The sequence below is a fragment of the Bombina bombina genome, chromosome 2, assembly GCF_027579735.1.
Source record: "Bombina bombina isolate aBomBom1 chromosome 2, aBomBom1.pri, whole genome shotgun sequence".
In the NCBI taxonomy this organism is placed as follows: domain Eukaryota; kingdom Metazoa; phylum Chordata; class Amphibia; order Anura; family Bombinatoridae; genus Bombina; species Bombina bombina.
In genome coordinates this window covers 798,598,597-798,620,751 of record NC_069500.1, presented here as the reverse complement: position 1 = coordinate 798,620,751, position 22,155 = coordinate 798,598,597, and the positions used below count along the sequence as shown (strand labels likewise).

Below are 22,155 nucleotides of genomic sequence, written 5' to 3'. Positions count from 1 at the left end.
GATGAATTTCATCTAAGAACGTATTCAAGATACTTGTTAATTGCTTAAAGGGACACTGAACCCAAAAAATTTTCTTTCGTGATTCAGATAGAGCATGCAATTTTAAGCAACTTTCTAATTTACTCCTATTATCAATTTTTCTTTGTTCTCTTACCATCTTTATTTGAAAAAGTAGGCATCTATGCTAAGGAGCCAGCCAAATTGTGGTTCAGTACCATGGACAGCACTTTTTTATTGGTGGGTGATCTTATCCACCAATCAGCAAGAACAACCCAGGTTGTTCACCAAAAATGGGCCGGCATCTAAACTTTGAAATCAAATGAAAATTTGATAATAGGAGTAAATTAGAAAGTTGCTTAAAATTGCATGGTCTATCTGAATCATGAAAGAAAAAAATTGGGTTCAGTGTCCCTTTAAGGAACTACGAGTCCCTATTGTTGATTGACATATGCCACAGTTGTTATATTGTCTGTCTGAAAGCAAAACATGAAAAGGTTATCTCCTAAAAGAGGCCAAGCCTGAAAGAGCTCTGAAAAAAATAGCACGGAGTTCTAAAATATTGATTGGAAACCTCGCCTCTTGAAGTTTCCAAACCCCTTGTGCTGTCAAAAGACCCTCAGACAGCTCTCCAACCTGTAAAACTTGCATCCATTAAGAATACAGTCCAGGAAGGATGAGCAAAAGGAGGCCCCCTAATCACCAAAACAGAGAGAGAAGAGTGTTAGGATTTAAAAATATCAACTATGATATCTAAAAACAATCCCTGTATCATTGATTCAGTATGCAAAGCAAAAAGAGATCTCAGATGAAAAACGAGCAAAGGGAACCATGCCCGATGCCACAGTTATGAGACCTAAAACTTCTATGCACATAGCCACTAAAAGAAATGTTCTAAACTGTAAGTTAGACAGGGTAACACCACTTACAATTGACTTTTGTCCGATAAGACAAAGACATGAACACAGAATCCATCTAGAAACCCAAAAAGAAGTGACCCTTGACTGAGGAATCATGAAACTCTTAGGTAAATTAAATCCTCTAACCATGTATTGAAGAAACAAAACTTAGTTGATTCAGGAGGGATTCCACAAAAAGAAAAGTCCATATATTTGAATACTGGTCTTTCATATGTATGTATTGGGTACTTGTAAAGCCGTAATCACCTGTAAAGGACTGAAGAAGCTGCTCATTTAAACAACCTCAGAAGAATGAAATGCTGAAAGGACAGGATACAAAAAAACACTTCTTCAGTGCTAACACTCAGAGTTAACCAAATTAGCAGCTGATAAAAACAGTAGTTATTATTACCCAAATAAATGATACACAATAAATTGACCTCAAAGGCCAAAGGGCTGAATTAACCCTGCCGGGAAATGAATCTATGACCCTTAGATCTAGAACAAGCGTTTGCAGTCAGGAAATTCACCAACTGATCTACATCACCGGACTTAAAAGTAGGGCAGAAAAACTCTAAACCTCCAGAAATAGTGGAGATAATAGAAATCAAACAAATTATTATTCTAACAAAATAGAGATAATAAAATATATTTGAAATCATAATAATAGATATAGTAAACATAATTAAATGAATACATCTAACGTAAATAAACAGCTATATACTTAAGAATCTGAAACTGCTTATGCTAACTGTCCAACAAAGGTTGAGAGAACAGTAATGTCAGCCACAGATAAAGCTGAGTTAAAAATATAAACAGAAGTCTTCATCCAAGCGGGCAGAAGTCTTCATCCAGACGGCATCTTCTATCTTCATCCATCCGGCACGGAGCGGGTCCATCTTCAAGACATCCAATCAGCCAATAGAATGTATCAAGCAATAGGATTTTTCCCCTTTAATTCCTATCGGCTGATCAGAATCGGAATGTAAGGGACGCCAACTTGGATGACGTCACATAAAGTGAACTTAATTTTCCAGCAACGATCGAAAGAAGAGGATGCTCCATGCCGGATGTCTTGAAGATGGACCCGCTCCACGCTGGGTAGATGAGGATAGAAGATGCCGTCTGGATGAAGACTTCTGATCGCTTGGATAAAGACTTCTGCCGGCTTCGATGAGGACTTCTACCGGCTTCGATGAGGATTTCTGCCCGCTTGGATGAGGACTTGGCCGGCTGGATGAGGATGGATGTCCGGTCTTCGAAAACTGTAAATGGATCGTCAGGGGTTAGTGTTAGGTTTTTTAAGGGTTTATTGGGTGGGTTTTATTTTTAGCTTAGGGTTTGGGCACAGTAAAAGAGCTAAATGCCCTTTTAAGGGCAATGCCCATCCAAATGCCCTTTTCAGGGCAATGGTTAGCTTAGGTTTATTTAGATAGGTTTTTATTTAGGGGGTTTGGTTGGGTGGGTGGTGGGTTTTACTGTTGGGGAGGTGTTTGTAATTTCAAGAAGGACGCAGGAAATTACAACATTTATGCCATCTAAGGCGCAACTTCGTGCCCCAAAAATTTGCGCCAAAAATTACGCAATAAAAAACAGCATTTTGCGCCCTCGCGAGCCTAGATTTGCCCATGAAAAAATGAAAGTCAAATTGAAAAAGACTGAACCCCAGGTAAGAAAAAAGTTTAAATAAACTTCCCAAACATGATTCCTGTACTGAAACTGTTTAGACTGCAAAGGGAAGTATACATAGACCTGACTCATGGCAAATATAAGTAAAATACATATATTTATAACTTTATATTAATACATAAAGCGCCAAACCATAGCTGAGAGTGTCTTAAATAATGATACATACTTACCGAAAGACACCCATCCACATATAGCAGATAGCCAAACCAGTACTGAAACTATCAGCAGAGGTAATGGTATATAAGAGTATATCGTCGATCTGAAAAGGGAGGTAGGAGATGAATCCCTACGACCGATAACAGGGAACCCTTGAAAAGATTCTCTGCGAGGGAAACCATAAAATCAATAGGCGATACTCTCTTCACATCTCTCTGACAAACACTGTACTCTGAGAGGAATTGGGCTTCAGAATGCTTAGAAACGCTTATCATAGAAGAAATCATAAAAATCAAGCACAAACTTACTTCACCACCTCCACAGGAGGCAAAGTTTGTAAAACTGAATTGTGGGTGTGGTGAGGGGTGTATTGATAGGCATTTTGGGGTTTGGGAAACTTTGCCCCTCCTGGTAGGATTGTATATCCCATACGTCACTAGCTCATGGACTCTTGCCAATTACATGAAAGAAAATAGTGTAGATGGGGGAATTATAGTACATCGGGCTTTACCCACAGCTGCTTGGGTAATGTCCGTTTTACCCGGGTAATCCTAGGATTACCATGATATCTGACTATATCCATAACATATACAGTATATATACTGTATGTATATATATATATATATATATATATATATATATATATATATATATATATATATATATATATACACATATATTATATATATATATATATACTGTGTGTATATATGTATATAATTATATATATATATATATATATATATATATATATATATATATATATATATATATATATATATATATATATATATATATATACATATACATATATTCATACATACAGCCAGTATATAATTCATTAAAAAACACTGCCCTCTCTAACCAAAGTGTGTACACATCCCATGCCACTAGAACAAATCATTGCTGCCCTGGATGCTCACTATAACTCACAGATAGCTGTATTTGCTTTCAGTGACTTAGTGAGTTAACCTGGATGCAAAGCCCAAATGAAACATATAAACACAACACATATAAGGGTTGCCACTCACTTGCAGGCACACAACTAGATTAAAATCAAAATGGAAGAGTTAGTTACAAGATTTGGGTAAATGGTGATAAGCCTACATCAAGGTCTCTTCCTCCATGCGTCCCTAACCTACAGCCACACATGCTTTCAACTAAACAAACTGAGATTAAAAACAAGGGTGATAAACGCCTATGTAATGTTTCCTAGACATATGCAAAACACACGCACAATTTGAACATGTGTTCCATAGACTAAAATATATTGATTGTTTCTTCTTCTCATTTATTTGACTACTATAATTACTTGACTAGGCAAATCCTAATATAAGGCTCCCACACGTAATTTACAATTAGAGCTCTAAATAAATATTATTTCAGTTTTATTTTGTAATAAATTATTACCTTGATGAAGTGGCCAATGCAATAAGCAGAGCCTGAAGTATCCCTTTAATGAATGCAAAAGGGTTCTTTTTAGTAATAATAAGGTACAAGAGCGGTAAAAGCAGCACTCCATGAATAATCAAACCAGACATGACTGTTATGGCATACAGCCCAAGCTTTCTCCCAATCGTTGATGGATCTTCCATTTCTAAAATCTTCCCAGCAATTAGAAAAATTATTCCAAATGGAAAATACCTGTTAAAATATATAACAGAATAGTAATTTTAAAGGGATATTAAACACTTTGACATGGTAATATAAAATGATAAATCGTATATATAAAAAAAACTCTGCAATATACTTTCATTATTTATTTTGTCCCCTTTTTCTGTAATTCCTTTCTGAAATTGTAAGCATTTCAGTTCCTGTTAGAAATGGAAGTGCAGAACACTGTTATAATACACACAGCCATTGGCTGCACACTCTAGTGACCTATTTATAACTGTCCCTAATTGGTCACAGCAGAGAAGGTAACCTAAGTTACAGCATGGCAGCAATAATTCTTTTATAGAAACTAAGGGGTCGATTTATGAAGCAGCGGATGCTGCTTCTGACCCACTCCGCTTCAGATCCGCCTGAAGCGGAAGTTAAGAAGCAGCGGTCCGGTCGTAAGACCGCTGCTCCTTAACTCGTCCACCACCTCTGAGGCGGCGGACAGCAATTAGCCCGATTGGATACGATCAGGTTGATTGACACCCCTTACTAGTGGCCGATTGGCAGCAAATGTGCAGGAGGCGGCATTGCACAAGCATTTCACTAGAAATGCTTGCTACAGCGGATCATGTCCGCCCGCATATTAGTAAATCGGCCCCCATAACTTTACACTTATTTTGTCAATATATAAACAGCTAATGAAACTTTAAAAAAATAAATCTACATGTTATTCTCAGACTTATCTTTTCTTTTGATTGCATCATTCAATCTAGCATTTATTTAGGGCTAAATTACAAGTGATGCGGTATATTGCATTTTTCGGGATCGTGAAAACTCTGCTCGAGTTAAGCTTTTTGAGCTTGTCTGGTTTCGCTCGTATTACAAGTTAAAAAACTTATTTTGTGCGAGCAGTTACCCGACTAGTGCAAAAATCTGAACATCGAATATCTCGTGTGCGTTCACGTATTCCCACATAGAAGTCAATGGAGAAAAAAACCTAACACCTGACTATCGCACAAACACGATCACATTTTCCCAATTGCGCTAACCCAACATGAATATATGAATATTTCATTACATATAGGTATACATGTATACAGATATATATATATATATATATATATATATATATATAGGAATATCTATTTAGAAATACTTAGAACATATTCTGATTTGTGAAGAACAATGGAATGTGAAATATTTACACTAAATACATAGTTAAACACACACATATATATATATATATATATATATATATATATATATATATATATATATATATATATATATATATATATATATATATATATATATATATATATACATAGAAATACAGTACATGTTTAGCAATGTATCTGTATGTATCTCTATGTTAAAACCTTTTGGTGGCTTTTTTCTTTCTTTCTAACACCCGGGATTTCATATCTTTGAACCCTTATAACTTTTTTGTGCAATGTTTGTTAACATAATTTTTATTATCTGGTGTTATTATGAGTGTAACTGTACTTTGTATTGTGTTTTTGATGTGTTTTTAGTTTCGGAAAACAGTTAACCACAGCTCTGAGATCTATATAAGAATTGAAGCGTAAATCACGATTGCACTAGCGCAATGGTGATTTCGCTCAACTTGTAATATAAGCACAATTAAGACAGATAGCGAAAACACAATATTGCTTGTGCAAAAACGTTTGATCCTCGCTTGTAATCTAGCCCTTAGTGTTTAATGTCCCTTTTAACTATAGATCTTAGAATTCCATTTTGTAAATTTATGCATTTATAGCAATAAGGAAAATAGAAAAGACACACCTTGAAAGCACTCTTTCTTCAATATCAATATGCTTAGCTGAGAGATGTTAGTATAAAATATAACATATTCCATCTCAAGTTAAAAGAATAGTAAAAGAGTATATATACTTCTATACGTACAATTAAAAATAGTGTATACAAATCGAAACAGTCTGAGATATTTTTTCAGAACCAACCAGTTTTAATAATTGTGTCTTTGCCGCTGGGAGGATAGTTAATGTGTATGTGGGGACTGTGTCCTATTATATAGAAAGGGATGTTTTGTATTCAGTGGCAGAGGCACAATGGGGCAACTGTAGCAAATTGCTCCATTTCTTTTCTATTTCCCTTATTGCTATATATTATAGAGGCACTGAGCACCCCCCACTGCCTCTTAGTGGGTATGATTAGTTTCTTTATCACCCATTAGTGGTTGTGACAGTTTATGCATTTAAATGGACATGAAATCCAAACATTTTCTTTCATGATTCAGATAGAGAATATGATTTTAAACAACTTTCCAATTTACTTCTATTTTTTAATTTGCTTCCTTTTCTTGTTATCCTTTGCTGAAAGGTTTATCTAGGTAAGCTAAGGAGCAGCAAAGAACCTAGGTTCTAGCTGCTGATTGGTAGCTGCATATATATATATATATATATATATATATATATATATATATATATATATATATGTGTGTATATATATATATATATATATATATATATATATATATATATATATACTGATTGTCATTGGCTCCTAAGTTTTAATTCCTGCTTTTTTAAATAAAGATACTTAGATAATGAAGAAAAGTTGATAATAGGTGTAAATTAGAAAGTTGCTTAACATTGCAGGCTCTATCTGAATAATAAAAGAAAATAAAATTTAGTTTAGTATCCCTTTAATGGAATAATATATATATATTTTCACATGGCAATTTTTTTAAAATCATTTTGGACTGATTTTTTAATCATATTTTCAATACCTTATATAGGATTATTCTGTAATGAATAGATATCTTACCAAACAGCCATGGCAACAATTTTCATCACAGCTTCATTCAGACATTGGCACACATTAACTAAGGGCATTCCCCTTTCTCCCATTTTACCCAGCAGGAGACCTGTAAAGACAAACTAATCATTCTTAGTTTCAGTGGAGTGTAATCAGACTCAGAGATCAATAAATGTATTTATAAACATGTTGTGGGTTTTAAATTACATCTTAATTTTGTGAAAATAAGAATTCCTACCATCCTATCACATAATAACACATATTTGCTCAATTCTCTATAAAAATACATACAGTGTAAACAGAAAATCACATACAAGAAAGAGCAGCTAAGATAGGTGTAAGAATTATCATTTGCACAAAAAAAGTAAAAGTTGTTCACATTTTAACCTGAAACTAGCAGGGAATTCTTGTAAACTTAAAGGGACATTCAAATGCAAAACTAATATTATGCTCTAATTTATTAGATCATTGTATTCACTACTATTGCTCTAATGCCCCTGGCTAACCCTTTGCTTGACCTATAAAAAGGGGGAACACCTTGAACAGGACAAAAGCTGGTGAGCCCATTAGGAATGACATACAAATATAGTTGGCAATCACTGGTTGCTAGGGCTGGTGTTACCATTAAGGTAAACCATCTTCAAGAGGAGCAGTGTGTGTGTATGGTGGTTATACACTAGATAATATTGACTAACTTCTTTTCCAGGTCTCTAGTCATTACACTGCAGCCAATTTCTATGTTATGCACTAAATTACGGAGAGGTGCAGGAGTTGCAGTGAATGAGCTCCATATGATAACATAGGAAACAGTGATCCTGGAGAAGTTGGGATGCTAATATTGAATCTACCTCAGTATGCAGCAAATAATCTATTAGGTGTGGGCTGCATGTTTGTAGGAGTTGTGTGTACAAAGCTATGCAGTAACACTGCCATCTTATTTGAAGGATTCACTTCAACTTTTACAAATCTTAGAAACTGCTACTAAAATGAATATATTTTATGTACTTGCAATGTGACTACTCTCTATTGTGGGATGGCTGGGAGTAGCAAGTTTGCGGCCAGTTATGCCAATTTATATATGTGCAATTGGAAACTAGATTATCTTTGTGAAAGCCAATGAACCACACACTTGTTACTCTTTAGAAGATAAATCGATGATGTGCTTTTTATTTGGAAGAGTCGCTAAGATTTACTTAACACAATCAGTTCAGAATTTTCTTCTACTAGTCCTATGTGTCCTATGTGTACTGAAGCCAGAGATACTGTTATGTCTTCAGATTGTTAAGTTTCCTCTGGTGATGAGGAGTCTTCATCTGATGTTGAAGCTGATATTTCCTCTTTCTCCTCTCAGGAGGGGCAAAGTTTCCCAAACCTCAAAATGCCTATAAATACACCCCTCACCACACCCACAATTCAGTTTTACAAACTTTGCCTCCTATGGAGTTTGTGAAGTAAGTTTGTGCTTGATTTTTATGATTTCTTCTATGATAAGCACTTCTAAGCTTTCTGAAGCCCAATTCCTCTCAGAGTACAGTGTTTGTCAGAGGGATGTGAAGAGAGTATCGCCTATTGATTTTTCTTTTACAAAGATATGACAAGTCCACAAATTTCATCCTTACTTGTGGTATATTAACCTCCTGCTAACAGGAAGTGGCAAAGAGCACCACAGCAGAGCTGTATATATAGCCCCTCCCTTCCCCTCCACCCCCAGTCATTCTCTTTGCCTGTGTTATACTAGGAAGAGGTAAAGTGAGGTGCTAGTTTTATTTTCTTCAATCAAGAAGTTTTTTTATTTTAAATGGTACCGGTGTATACTATTTTCCTCAGGGGGATATGGAAGAAGATTTCTGCCCTGAGGTTAATGATCTTAGCAGTTGTAACTAAGATCCACTCTGGTTCCCACAGGACTTCTCAAGGTAACACATGAGACATCTTCAGTGTGGAGACCGGTTTCATGCTACAAGCAGCATTAAGGTATGTGCAGCCTTTTATTTCTGAAGAGACTTGATATATCAGAACTGGCTGGCATTTATTTCCCTATATGGGAATGGGGTAAGCAGTAAACCTGTTTACACAGAAGGGTATTACTAGAGTCCCCTGTTATTATTTTATTATATTTCTGACATAAGGGCATGATATGACACTCTGGGAGAGGCATAAGAACTTTTAATCAATAATCTTTTAAAACGATTAAGTTATTTTTTATTATCTATCCAGCATGACTTGCTGGGATGTGTTTGGGGTGTGTTTTGTGTTCCACTTAGCTGTATGTTAAACCGCTTCCCATGTGGTTGTGTTTGGGCCTACTCCAACTTCGGCCATAAGGGGCGAGGCTTGTCTTCGCGCGCTCAGATGCGCACTTCCTTCTGACAGAGGAGCAGCAAGCAGTAACTCCGGTTGCTCCTGGACAGTAGTCTCTGGCTTGGAGTGTTGGCTATTGATTCCGAAGTACCCTGGGGGCAGGTAGGCGCCACAGCAGTGGTGTGGCGAGCTGCAGAGGATGCTTTTGTGTAAACTGATATATTTTTCACTTTAGAGCCTTATTTTTTCACCTTTCTCATAGGGTGCAATATTTTTGGATATACTAATTAGTTTTAGTGAATTTTGGTAGCAAATTAACGTTATTTAAGCAGTTTTGGAAAAAATTTTTACTTTTTCTTTCTTAAAGGCGCAGTACACATTTTTCAAAGTTTTATTTAAAACAATAAATAAAGTGTTTAAACGACTTTTGTGGCTATTATTAGTCTGTTCAACATGTCTGACATTGAGGATTCTCATTGTTCTATGTGTTTAGAAGCTATTGTGGAACCCCCTTTTACATTGTGTACCTCTTGTACTGAAAGGGCCTTACATTGTAAAGACCATATTTTAGGTCAAGATAGTGTGCCTAAGGATGATTCTCAATCTGAAGAGAATCAGGTTATGCCATCCAATTCTCCCCAAGTGTCACAACCTTTATCGGCCACACAAGCAATGCCCAGTACCTCTAGTGTGTCTAATTCCTTTACTTTGCAGGAGATGGCTGCAGTTATGTCAACTACCCTTATTGAGGTATTATCTAAATTACCAGTGTTGCAGGGTAAACGCAGTAGGTCAGGTATTAATGTAAATACTGAATCCTCTGATGCTTTATTGGCTATTTCCGATGTACCCTCACAGTGTTCTGAGTTGGGGGTCAGGGAATTGCTGTCTGAGGGAGAAATTTCAGACTCAGGGATTGTGTTACCTCAGACAGATTCAGATGTTATGTCCTTTAAATTTAAGCTTGAACGCCTCTGTCTGTTACTTCGGGAGGTCTTAGCGACTCTGGATGATTGTGATCCTATTATGATACCACCAGAGAAATTGTGTAAGATGGACAAATATCTAGAAGTGCCTACTTATACTGATGATTTTCCGGTTCCTAAAAGAATTTCGGAAATTATTAAGAAGGAATGGGATAGACCAAGTATACCATTTTCTCCCCCTCCTACTTTTAAGAAAATGTTTCCCATATCGGACACCATTCGGGACTTGTGGCAAACGGTCCCTAAGGTGGAGGGAGCTATATCTACCTTGGCTAAGCGTACAACTATACCCATTGATGACAGTTGTGCTTTCAAAGACCCTATGGATAAAAAAATTAGAGGGTCTCCTTAAGAAATTGTTTATTAATCAGGGTTTTCTTTTACAACCTACTGCTTGCATTGTTCCAGTAACTACTGCAGCAGCCTTTTGGTTTGAAGCTCTGGAAGAGTCCCTGAAGGTTGAGACTCCGTTAGATAACATTTTGGATAGAATTAAGGCTCTCAAGTTAGCTAATTCTTTTATTACTGATGAAGCTTTTCAAATTCCTAAATTAGCGGCGAAAAATGCAGGATTTACTATTTTAGCGCGTAGAGCGTTGTTGCTCAAATCTTGGTCTGCTGATGTGTCATCAAAACATAAGCTTTTAGCTATTCCCTTTAAAGGTACGACCCTTTTCGGGCCAGAATTGAAGGATATAATTTCTGACATTACAGGAGGTAAAGGCCATGCCCTACCTCAGGATAAGTCTGTTAAGATGAGGGGTAAACAGAATAATTTTCGTTCCTTTCGGAATTTTAAGGGAGGACCTTCTGCTTCCTCTTCCTCCTCAAAGCAGGAAGGGAATTTTACAAAATCTAAGTCAGTCTGGAGACCCAACCAGAATTGGAATAAAGGTAAACAATCCAAGAAGCCCGCTGCTGCTACAAAGACAGCATGAAGGGGTGGCCCCCGATCCGGGACTGGATCTAGTAGGGGGCAGACTTTCTTTCTTTGCCCAGGCTTGGGTAAGAGATGTTCAGGACCCCGGGGCACTAGAAATAGTGACCCACGGTTATCAGTTGAATTTCAAGGATTTTCTCCCAAGAGGGAGGTATCATCTTTCAAGATTATCAAGAGAGGCGTTCTTACGCTGTGTAAAAGACCTTGTTACCATGGGAGTAATTTGTCCAGTTCCAAAATCAGAACAAGGACAGGGGTTTTACTCAAATCTATTTGTGGTTCCCAAAAAAGAGGGAACTTTCAGACCCATCTTAGACCTCAAGTGTCTAAACAAATTTCTCAGAGTCCCATCGTTCAAGATGGAGACTATACAAACAATTTTACCAATGATCCAGGAGGGTCAATATATGACTACCATGGCCTTGAAGGATGCTTACCTTCATATTCCTATCCACAAGGATCATCATCAGTTTCTAAGGTTTGCCTTCCTGGACAAACATTATCAGTTTGTGGCTCTTCCCTTCGGGTTGGCCACAGCACCCAGAATCTTCACAAAGGTTCTAGGGTCTCTTTTGGTGGTTCTCAGACCATGAGGCATAGCAGTGGCGTCTTATCTGGATGATATTCTAATTCAGGCGTCAACATGTCAACTGGCAAATTCTCACACAGACATAGTGTTGTCTTTCCTGAGAACTCACGGTTGGAAGGTGAACATAGAGAAGAGTTCACTTGGTCCACAGACAAGGGTTCCTTTCTTGGGAGCTCTGATAGACTCGGTAGCCATGAAAATATTTTTGACAGAGGTCAGAAAATGAAAGATTCTAAATACTTGCCGAGCACTTCAGTCCATTCCTCGGCCATCAGTGGCTCAGTGTATGGAGGTAATTGGATTAATGGTAGCAGCAATGGACATTGTTCCGTTTGCTCGCTTTCATCTCAGACCACTGCAACTGTGCATGCTCGGACAGTGGAATGGGGATTATGCGGATTTATCTCCTCAGATAAATCTGGATCAAGAGACCAGAGACCCTCGTGGGTGATATTGACAACGGATGCCAGCCAACTGGGCTGGGGTGCAGTTTGGAACTCCCTGAAGGCTCAGGGTGTTTGGACTCAGGTGGAGTCTCTACTTCCAATCAATATTCTGGAACTGAGAGCAATATTCAATGCGCTTCAGGCGTGGCCTCAGTTGGCTTCGGCCAAATTCATCAGATTCCAGTCGGACAACATCAAGACTGTGGCATATATCAATCATCAGGGGGGAACAAGGAGTTCCTTAGCGATGATCGAAGTATCCAAGATAATCCATTGGGCAGAGGCCCACTCTTGTCATCTGTCAGCGATCTACATCCCAGGAGTAGAGAACTGGGAAGCGGATATTCTAAGTCGACAGACTTTTCATCCGGGGGAGTGGGTACTTCACCCGGAGGTATTTGCCTCGTTGATTCTCAGATGGGGCAGACCGGAATTGGATCTGATGGCATCTCAACAGAGTGCCAAGCTTACAAGATACGGATCCCGGTCAAGGGATCCTCAGGCCGAACTGATAGATGCCTTGGCAGTGCCTTGGTTGTTCAGCCTAGCTTATGTGTTTCCACCGTTTCCTCTCCTCCCACGTGTGATTGCTTGAATCAACAGGAGAGAGCTGAAGTGACCCTGATAGTGCCTGCGTGGCCACGCAGGACTTGGTATGCGGATCTAGTGGACATGTCCTCTCTGCCATCGTGGAAACTTCTATTGAGACTTCTCATTCAAGGTCCTTTCCAACATCCAAATCTAATTCCTCTGCAGCTGACTGCATGGAGATTGAACGCTTGATTTTATCGAAGCGAGGATTCTCTGAGTTGGTCATCAATACTTTGATACAGGCTAGAAAGCCTGTCACTAGAAAAATCTATCATAAGATATGGCGTAAATATCTTTATTGTTGTGAATCCAAGGGTTACTCATGGAGTAAAGTTAGGATTCCTAGGATTCTGTCTTTTCTCCAAGAAGGATTGGAGAAAGGGTTATCAGCAAGTTCCGTAAAGGGACAAATTTCTGCTTTGTTAATTCTGTTTCACAAATGTTTGGCATATGTGCCAAATGTTCAGTCTTTTTGTCAGGCTCTATCTAGAATTAAGCCTGTATTTAGACCTTTTACTCCTCCTTGGAGTTTGAATTTAGTTCTTCGAGTTCTTCAAGGGGTTCCGTTTGAACCCATGCATTCCATGGATATCAAATTGTTATCTTGGAAAGTTCTGTTTTTAGTTGCTATTTCTTCTGCTTGAAGAGTTTCTGAGCTTTCAGCGCTACAGTGTGATTCTCCTTATCTCATTTTTCATTCTGATAAGGTGGTGTTACGTACCAAACTTGGATTCCTTCCTAAGGTTGTTTCAAATAAGAATATTAATCAGGAAATTGTAGTTCCTTCCTTATGTCCTAACCCTTCTTCAAAGAAGGAGCGTATGTTGCATAATTTGGATGTGGTCCGTGCCTTAAAGTTTTACTTACAGGCAACTAAGATTTCCGTCAATCATCTTCATTATTCATTGTTTATTCTGGAAAGCGTAGGGGTCAGAAAGCTACGGCTACCTCTCTTTCTTTTTGGCTGAGAAGTATCATTCGCCTGGCATATGAGACTGCTGGACAGCAGCCTCCTGAAAGAATTACGACTAATTCTAATAGGGCTGTGGCTTCCACATGGGCCTTTATAAACGATGCTTCTGTTGAACAGATTTGTAAGGCTGCGACTTGGTCCTCCCTTCATACTTTTTCCAAATTTTCCAAATTTGATACTTTTGCTTCTTCTGAGGCTATTTTTGGGAGAAAGGTTCTTCAAACAGTGGTGTCTTCCATTTAGGTTCCTGTCTTGTCCCTCCCTTTCATCCGTGTCCTATTGCTTTGGTATTGGTTTCCCACAAGTAAGGATGAAATCCGTGGACTCGTCATATCTTTATAAAAGAAAAGTAAATTTATGCTTACCTGATAAATTAATTTATTTTACGATATGATGAGTCCATGGATCACCCTGTTATTTTAAGACAGATTTATTTTATTTTTTGTAAACCAGTCAACTCTGCACCTTTTTAGCCTTTCCTTTTCTCTTCCTATACCTTCGGCCGAATGACTGAGGGTGGAGGGGAAGGGAGGAGCTATATATACAGCTCTGCTGTGGTGCTCTTTGCCACTTCCTGTTAGCAGGAGGTTAATATCCCACAAGTAAGGATGAAATCCGTGGACTCGTCATATCATAAAAGAAATTAATTTATCAGGTAAGCATAAATTTACTTTTTTATGGTTTCCCTCGTGGGAAATCTTTTCAAGGGTTCTCTGTTATCGGTCATAGGGATTTATCTCCTACCTCCCTTTTCAGATCTACGATATACTCTTATATACCATTACCTCTGCTGATACTTTTTCAGTACTGGGTTGGCTATCTGCTATATGTGGATGGGTGTCTTTCAGTAAGTATGTATCATTATTTAAGACACTCTCAGCTATGGTTTGGTGCTTTATGTATCAATATAAAGTTTTAAATATATGTATTTTACTTATATTTGCCATGAGTCAGGTCTATGTGTATTTCCGTTTGCAGTCCGGTAGTTTCGTTATGGGAATCATGTTTTAGGAAGTTTGTCTTACCTGGGGTATAGTCTTTTTCCAATTTGACTTGTTTTTTATTTAAAAACTTGCAGGCAAATTAGAATTGCGAGGGCGCAAAATGCTGTTATTTATTGCATCATTCTTGGCCCGAGAATTTTTTTGCCGCAAATGTGCATCTTTAATGATGCAAGTTCGTAATTTCCTGCGCCTTAGTTGATGCTAGGCTGTTTGGCGTGAAATTGTGTTAGTTATTATCAAATTTCTCAACTTCCTTTTCCGTTGTGCATCATACTTGGCACCAAAACAAATTTGTTTTATTTTACCTCACTTCCTATATGCTCCTTGCCTTCTTTATGCTCAGAGGGCTATGCTATTTGCTTTTTTTGCCAATTTTAGCATTTGCATTTTTTCCCATTCCTGAAACTGCTATATGTGGAAATAAGATATTTCTGTTTAAATGTTATTTTTTCTTTTACATTTTACAAGATATCTCAATCTTATCCTGTCTCAGAAGCTGCTGTAGGAACCATGCTGCCTGAACACAGTTCTACCAAAGTTAAGTGTATCTGTTGTAAGCTAGTGGAGATTATATCTCCAGCTGTAGTATGTAACAGTTGTCATGATAAGCTTTTTCATGCAGAAAAGGTTTCTATTATTGCTAGTACAGTATCCGTTGTTCCTTCAACATCTAAAGTAAATGATATCCCTGTTGATATGAAAAATTATATTGCTGATGCGATACAGAAGGCTATGGCTGCTATACCGCCTTTAAATAAACATAAAAGGTCTTTTAAAACTTCTCATAATACTGATGAAATTTATAATGACCGGCAACATACTGATATATCCTCCTCTGATGAGGATCTCTCTGACTCATAAGATACTTCAGACATTGACACTGATAAATCATCTTATCTTTTTAAGATTGAGTATATTCATTCTTTATTAAAAGAAGTGTTGATAACTTTGGATGTTGAGGAGTCTGGTCCTCTTGATAATAAATCCAGTAAACGTTTAAATTCTGTATATTAACCTCCTGTGACTACTCCTGAGGTTTTTCCTGTTCCTGATGCTATTTCTGATGTTATTGCTAAGGAATGGTCTAAGCCTGGTACTTCTTTTGTTCCTTCTTCAAGGTTTAAAAAGTTGTATCCTTTGCCAGTGGCTAAATTAGAGTTTTGGGAAAAAGTCCCTAAGGTTGATGGGGCTATTTCTACTCTTGCTAAACGTACTACTATTCCTATGGAAGATAGTACTTCTTTTAAAGATCCTTTAGATAGGAAAATTGAATCTTATCTAAGGAAAGCTTATTTGCATTCTGACTATATTCTCAGACCTGACATTTCTATGGCTGATGTTGCGGCTGCATCAACATTTTGGTTGGATAGCTTAGCACAATGGGAAAAAGACTCTGATTTGCATAGCATTGTTCATTTGCTTCAACATGCTAATCGTTTTATCTGTGATGCTATTTTTATATCATCAAGATTAATATTAAATCTATGTCTTTGGCTATTTTAGCTAGAAGAGCTTTATGGCTCAAATCATGGAATGCTGACATGGTATCTAAATATAGGTTACTATCTCTATCATTCCAGGGTAATAATTTGTTTAGTTCCCAGTTGGAGTCTATTATTTCCACTATTACTGGGGGAAGGGAGTTTTTTTGCCTCAAGATAAAAAGTCAAAGAGCAAATCTAAATCTTCTAATTGGTTTTGTTCCTTTTGTCAGAATAGACATAAGAAAACCACTCCTTCCCCTAAGGACTCTGGCTCCAATTGGAAGCCACCCTCGAATTGGAATAAATCCAAGCCTTATAAGAAACCAAAGCCAGCCCCCCCAGACTGCATGAAGGTACGGCCCTCAATCCAGTTCTGCTGGTGGGGGCAGAATGAATTTTTTTCAAAACGTTGGGGCAGGTTCCGTTCAGAATAATTGGATTTAGAATATTGTTTCTAAGGGGTATTGAATAGGTTTCAGAATAAGACTTCCTGTGAGAAGATTTTTTCTCTCTCACGTTCCAACAAATACTGTGAAAGCTCAGGCCTTTCTGAAGTGTGTTTCAGATCTAGAGCTTTCAGGAGTAATTGTACCAGTTCCAATTCTGGAACAGGGTCTGGGTTTTGATTCAAATCTATTCATTGTCCCGAAGAAGGAAAACATTTTCAGACCAGTTCTGGATCTGAAGTTTTTAAATCAATTTGTAAAGGTCCCAACTTTCAAGATGGTGTCTATAAGGACTAATATGTCTTTTGTTCAGTCCTCAATAGACTTACAGGATGCGTATCTTCACATTCCGATTCATCCAGACCACTATCTGTTTCTAAGATTCTCTTTTCTAAACAAGCATTACCAATTTGTTGCCCTTCCATTTGGCCTAGCAACAGCTCCAAGAATCTTTTCGAAGGTTCTCGGTGCCCTACTCTCTGTAATCAGAGAACGGGGTATTGCAGTGTTTCCTTAATTGGACGATATCTTGGTACTAGCTCAGTCTTTACATTCTGCAGAATCTCACACAAATCAACTAGTGCTGTTTCTTCAAAAACATGGTTGGAGGATCAATTTACCAAAAAGTTATTTGATTCCTCAGACAAGGGTCACCTTTTTTAGATTTTCAGATAGATTCAGTGTCCATGGCTCTGTCTTTAACAGACAAGAGACAATTAAAATTGTTTTCAGCCTGTCGGAACCTTCAGTCTCAATCATGTAATCAGAGAGCAGGGTATTGCGGTGTTTCCTTATTCGGACGATATCTTGGTACTGGCTCAATCTTTTCATTTAGCAGAATCTCACACAAATCAACTTGTGTTGTTTCTTCCGAGACATGGTTGGAGGATCAATTTACAAAAGAGTTCCTTGATTCCTCAGACAAGAGTCACCTTTTTAGGTTTCCAGATAGATTCAGTGTCCATGTCTGCCTGTCAAAACCTTCAGTCTCAATCATTCCGTTCAGTGGCTATGTGCATGGAAGTTTTAGGTCTCATGACTGCAGCATCGGACGCAATCCCCTTTGCTCATTTTCATAGGAGACCTCTGCAACTTTGCATGCTGAATCAATGATGCAGGGATAATACTCAGATATTACAGTTGATATACTTAAATCCCAACATTCAACTCTCTCTGTCCTGGTGGTTGGACCATCATCAGATTTTTCTAGGGGCCTCTTTTGTTCGTCCTTCCTGGACTGTGATTTCAACAGATGCAAGTGTCACAGGTTGGGGAGCTGTTTGGGGGTCTGTGACAGCACAAGGAGTTTGGAATCCTCAAAAGGCAAAGTTACCAATCAATATTTTAGAACTCTGTGCTATTATCAAGGCTCTTCAGGCTTGTCCTCTATTAAAGAGATAATCATTCATTTGTTTTCAGACAGACAATATTACAACTGTGGCATATGTCAATCATCAGGGTGGGACTCACAGTCCTTTAGCAATGAAATACGTATCTTGGATACTTGTCTGGGCGGAATTCAACTCCTATATCATATACATATCCCAGGTGTAGACAATTGGGAAGCGGATTATCTCAGTTGTCAGTCTTTACATCCAGGGGAGTGGTCTCTCCATCCAGATGTATTTTGTCAGATTGTACAGATGTGGGTTCTTCCCGAAATAGATCTGATGGCTTCTTATCTAAACAAGAAGCTTCCTAGGTACTTTTCCAGGTCCAGGGATCCTCAGGCGGAGATGGTGGATGCGTTAGCAGTTCCTTGGTTTTACCAACCTGCTTATATTTTTCCGCCTCTAGTTCTTCTTTCAAGGGTGATCGCCAAGATCATAATGGAACAATCGCATGTGTTTCTGATAGCACCAGCATGGCCTCACAAGTTTTGGTATGCAGATCTTGTCCAGTTGTCAACCTTGGCCACTTCCTTTAAGGCCAGACCTTCTGTTTCAAGGGTCGTTTTTCTATCAGGATCTCAAATCTCTAAATTTGAAGGTATGGAAATTGAACGCTTAGTGCTTAGTCATAGGGTTTTATCTAACTCAGTGATTAATACTATGCTCATAAGTCTGTTTCAAGGAAGATTTATTATTGGGTTTGGAAAAACTATATTTCATGGTGTTTTTCTCATAAATTCTCTTGGCATTCATTTAGAATTCCTAGAATTTTACAGTTTCTTCAGGATGGTTTGGATAAAGGTTTGTCTGCAAGTACTTTGAAGGGACAAATTTCTGCTCTTTCTGTTTTATTTCAGAGAAAGATTGCTAAACTTCCTGACATTCACTGTTTTGTTCAGGCTTTGGTTTGTATCAAGCCTGTTATTAAACCATTCTCTCCTCCTTTGAGTCTTAATTTGGTTTTGAAGGCTTTACAGGTTCCTTCTTTTGAGCCTATGCATTCTTTGGATATTAAACTACTTTCTTGGAAAGTGTTGTTACTTTTGGCTATCTCTTCAGCTAGAAGAGTTTCTGAATTGTCTGCTCTCTCTTGTTAATCTCTTTTTCAGATTTTTCATCAGGATAAGGCTGTTTTGCGGACTTCGTTTAAATTTCTTCCTAAGGTTGTGAATTCGAACAACATTAAAAGGGAAATTGTTGTTCCTTCCTTGTGTCCTAATCCTTTACATTCTTTGGATGTTGTAAGAGCTGTGAAATATTATGTTTCAAGATTTCAGGAAGACTTCTAGTCTATTTGTTGTTTTTTTCTGGTCCTAGGAAAGGTTTGAAAGCCTCTGCCATCTCTTTGGCATCTTGGTTAAAGCTTTTGATTCACAAGGCTTATTTGGAGGCGGGACAGTCTACGCCTCAGAGAATTACAGCTCATTCTACTAGATCAGTTGCCACTTCTTGGGCTTTTAAGAATGAAGCTTCAGTTGATCAGATTTGCAAAGCAGCAACTTGGTCTTCTTTGCATACATTTACAAAATTTTACTATTTTGATGTAATTGCGTCTTCTGAAGCAGTCTTTGGTAGAAAAGTTCTTCAGGCAGCTGTCTCAGTTTGATTCTTCTACTTATGATTTATGTTTTTTTCTTGAAATTTATGTGAAATTTATAAGAAAGACTTATTATTTTGTGGATTTCATTTTTTTTTCCAGCAGAAAAAGCTGTTTTTATTTTATCCCACCCTCTCTAGTGACTCATCTGTGGACTTCCACATCTTGGGTTTTTCTATCCCATACATCACTAGCTCATGGACTCTTGCCAATTACATGAAAGAAAACATAATTTATGTAAGAACTACCTCCCTTTTCATGGTATTTGTGATTTTTGTATAAACGCACAATTATCTTTCCAGTTTCTCTTTTTGTATGCTTTTTTACTCCTTATTTTATCACCCCACTGCTTGGTTATTCATTAAACTGAATTGTGGGTGTGGTGAGGGGTGTATTTATAGGCATTTTGAGGTTTGGGAAACTTTGCCCCTCCTGGTAGGATTGTATACCCATACCTCACTAGCTCATGGACTTTTGCCAATATAAAAGAAATTAATTTATCAGGTAAGTTCTTACATAAATTATGTTTTTTTATTTAAAATGTAACATATTCTTTCTCTTTTGGTCATAAAGTTTCTGATAAGAAGCCTTTTACTAATTTAAATTCAGTATTTAAGACTTATTAAACTCTGGGAGGTTTTCCCTATTTCTGATGCTGTCTCTGACATGAGTTCTAGGGAATATGGTCTAGGTCAGGTCGTTCATTTAATTCTTCTGCAAGATTTAAAAATGTATATCCTTTACCTGCTGCTAATGTTGATTTGTTGGAAACTGTTCCTATGGGGATGGGGCTATTTCCACTTTACTATTGATTTGGAAGACAATACAGCCATTTCTATAGTTAATATGGGTGCTGCTTCAACTTTTTGGTTATCCAGTCTTTTAGAACAGTGTTCTGGTGACCCTGTCAGTGAAAATCATTTGGGCTTACATAAAAATGCTAATTCCTATATTTTTGATGCTGTGTTTGATATTATGAAGATTAATATCAAAAGCACGTCTTTGGCAGTCTTTGCTAGGAGAGCCCTATGGCTTAAATCATGGTTTGCTGACATGGTGTCAAAATCCAGATTGTCTCTCTTTTTTAAGGGAAATACATTTTTGATTCTGATTAAGATTCTATAATATCTACTGTTACTGGAGTTAAAGGGTCTTTTCTTCCTCAGGACAAAAAGTCTAAAGGGAAATTTAAAGCTTCCAATCATTTTTGATCCTTTCGTCAGAATAAGGAACAAAAGGTTGCCTCCTCTGCTCAGTAGCAAAGCACCTCTGACAAAGTCTAGAACCCTAGTGCTAACTGGAACAAGTCAAAGCAGGCTAAGAAATCTATCCATACTGCCAAAACTGCATGAATGTGTGGTCCCTAAACCAGCGATTCTGGTAGGGGGCAGGTTAAGCCTCTTTCAGGAAGCTTGATTTCAGTCTGTTCCATATCCTTGTGTCCAGAAAATAGTTTCTCAGGGGTATCGAATAGGATTCAGAACAAGGCCTCCCAGAGGAAGTTTTTTTTTGTCCAATGAATCCTTTATTAACCTTTAGCATTTTTCCAGTCTGTCTCAGATCTGGAAGCTATGGGAGCGATTGTACCAGTTCCTTTGGAAAGATTTGAATAGAATTAGATATGTGCATGGCGAAAAAATTCGGTTCGGTTTTGGTTCGGATTGATTCGGATTTTTTGAATTTCGGTTCGGATCAATTCGGCAAAATTTGAATTGTTCTGATCAGCCAATAGAATGCGAGCTCAATCTGATTGGCTGATTGGATAAGCCAATCGGATTGAACTTGAATCTGATTGGCTGATTTCATCAGCCAATCAGATTATTCCTACCTTAATTCCGATTGGCTGATATAATCCTATCAGCCAATCGGAATTCAAGGGACGCCATCTTGGATGACGTCATTTAAAGGAACCTTCATTCATCGGGAGTTCGTCGGGGAGGAAGGATGTTCCGCGTCGGCAGGATGAAGATGGAGCCGGAAGAAAGAAGATTGAAGATGCAGCTTGATAGAAGACTTCAGCCGGATGGAAGACCTCTTCAGCCCCCACTTGGATGAAGAGTTCAGCTGGATGATGGACCTCTTCAGCCCCCGCTTGGATGAAGACATCGCCCGGATTGGATGAAGAATTCGGCTCGGCTGAGTGAAGACGACTCAAGGTAGGAAGATATTCAGGGGGGTAGTGTTAGGTTTTTTAAGGGGGGTTTGGGTTAGATTAGGGGTATGTGGGTGGTGGGTTTTAATGTTGGGGGGGTTGTATTTTTATTT

The 22,155-nt window shown here is 38.0% G+C and overlaps 1 protein-coding gene across 1 annotated transcript in view; it reads right to left on the bottom strand.

The window, feature by feature from the left end:
• LOC128647289 (uncharacterized) overlaps positions 1–22,155 on the bottom strand; it is a 340,270-nt gene that overhangs the window by 161,120 nt on the left and 156,995 nt on the right. Inside the window, exons 7-8 of the mRNA XM_053700082.1 lie at positions 7,152–7,251; positions 4,152–4,385 (exon numbers count right to left, since the gene is read on the bottom strand). Of these exons, the coding sequence (XP_053556057.1) occupies positions 4,152–4,385; positions 7,152–7,251 (334 nt within the window). The remainder of the gene's footprint in view (positions 1–4,151; positions 4,386–7,151; positions 7,252–22,155) is intronic.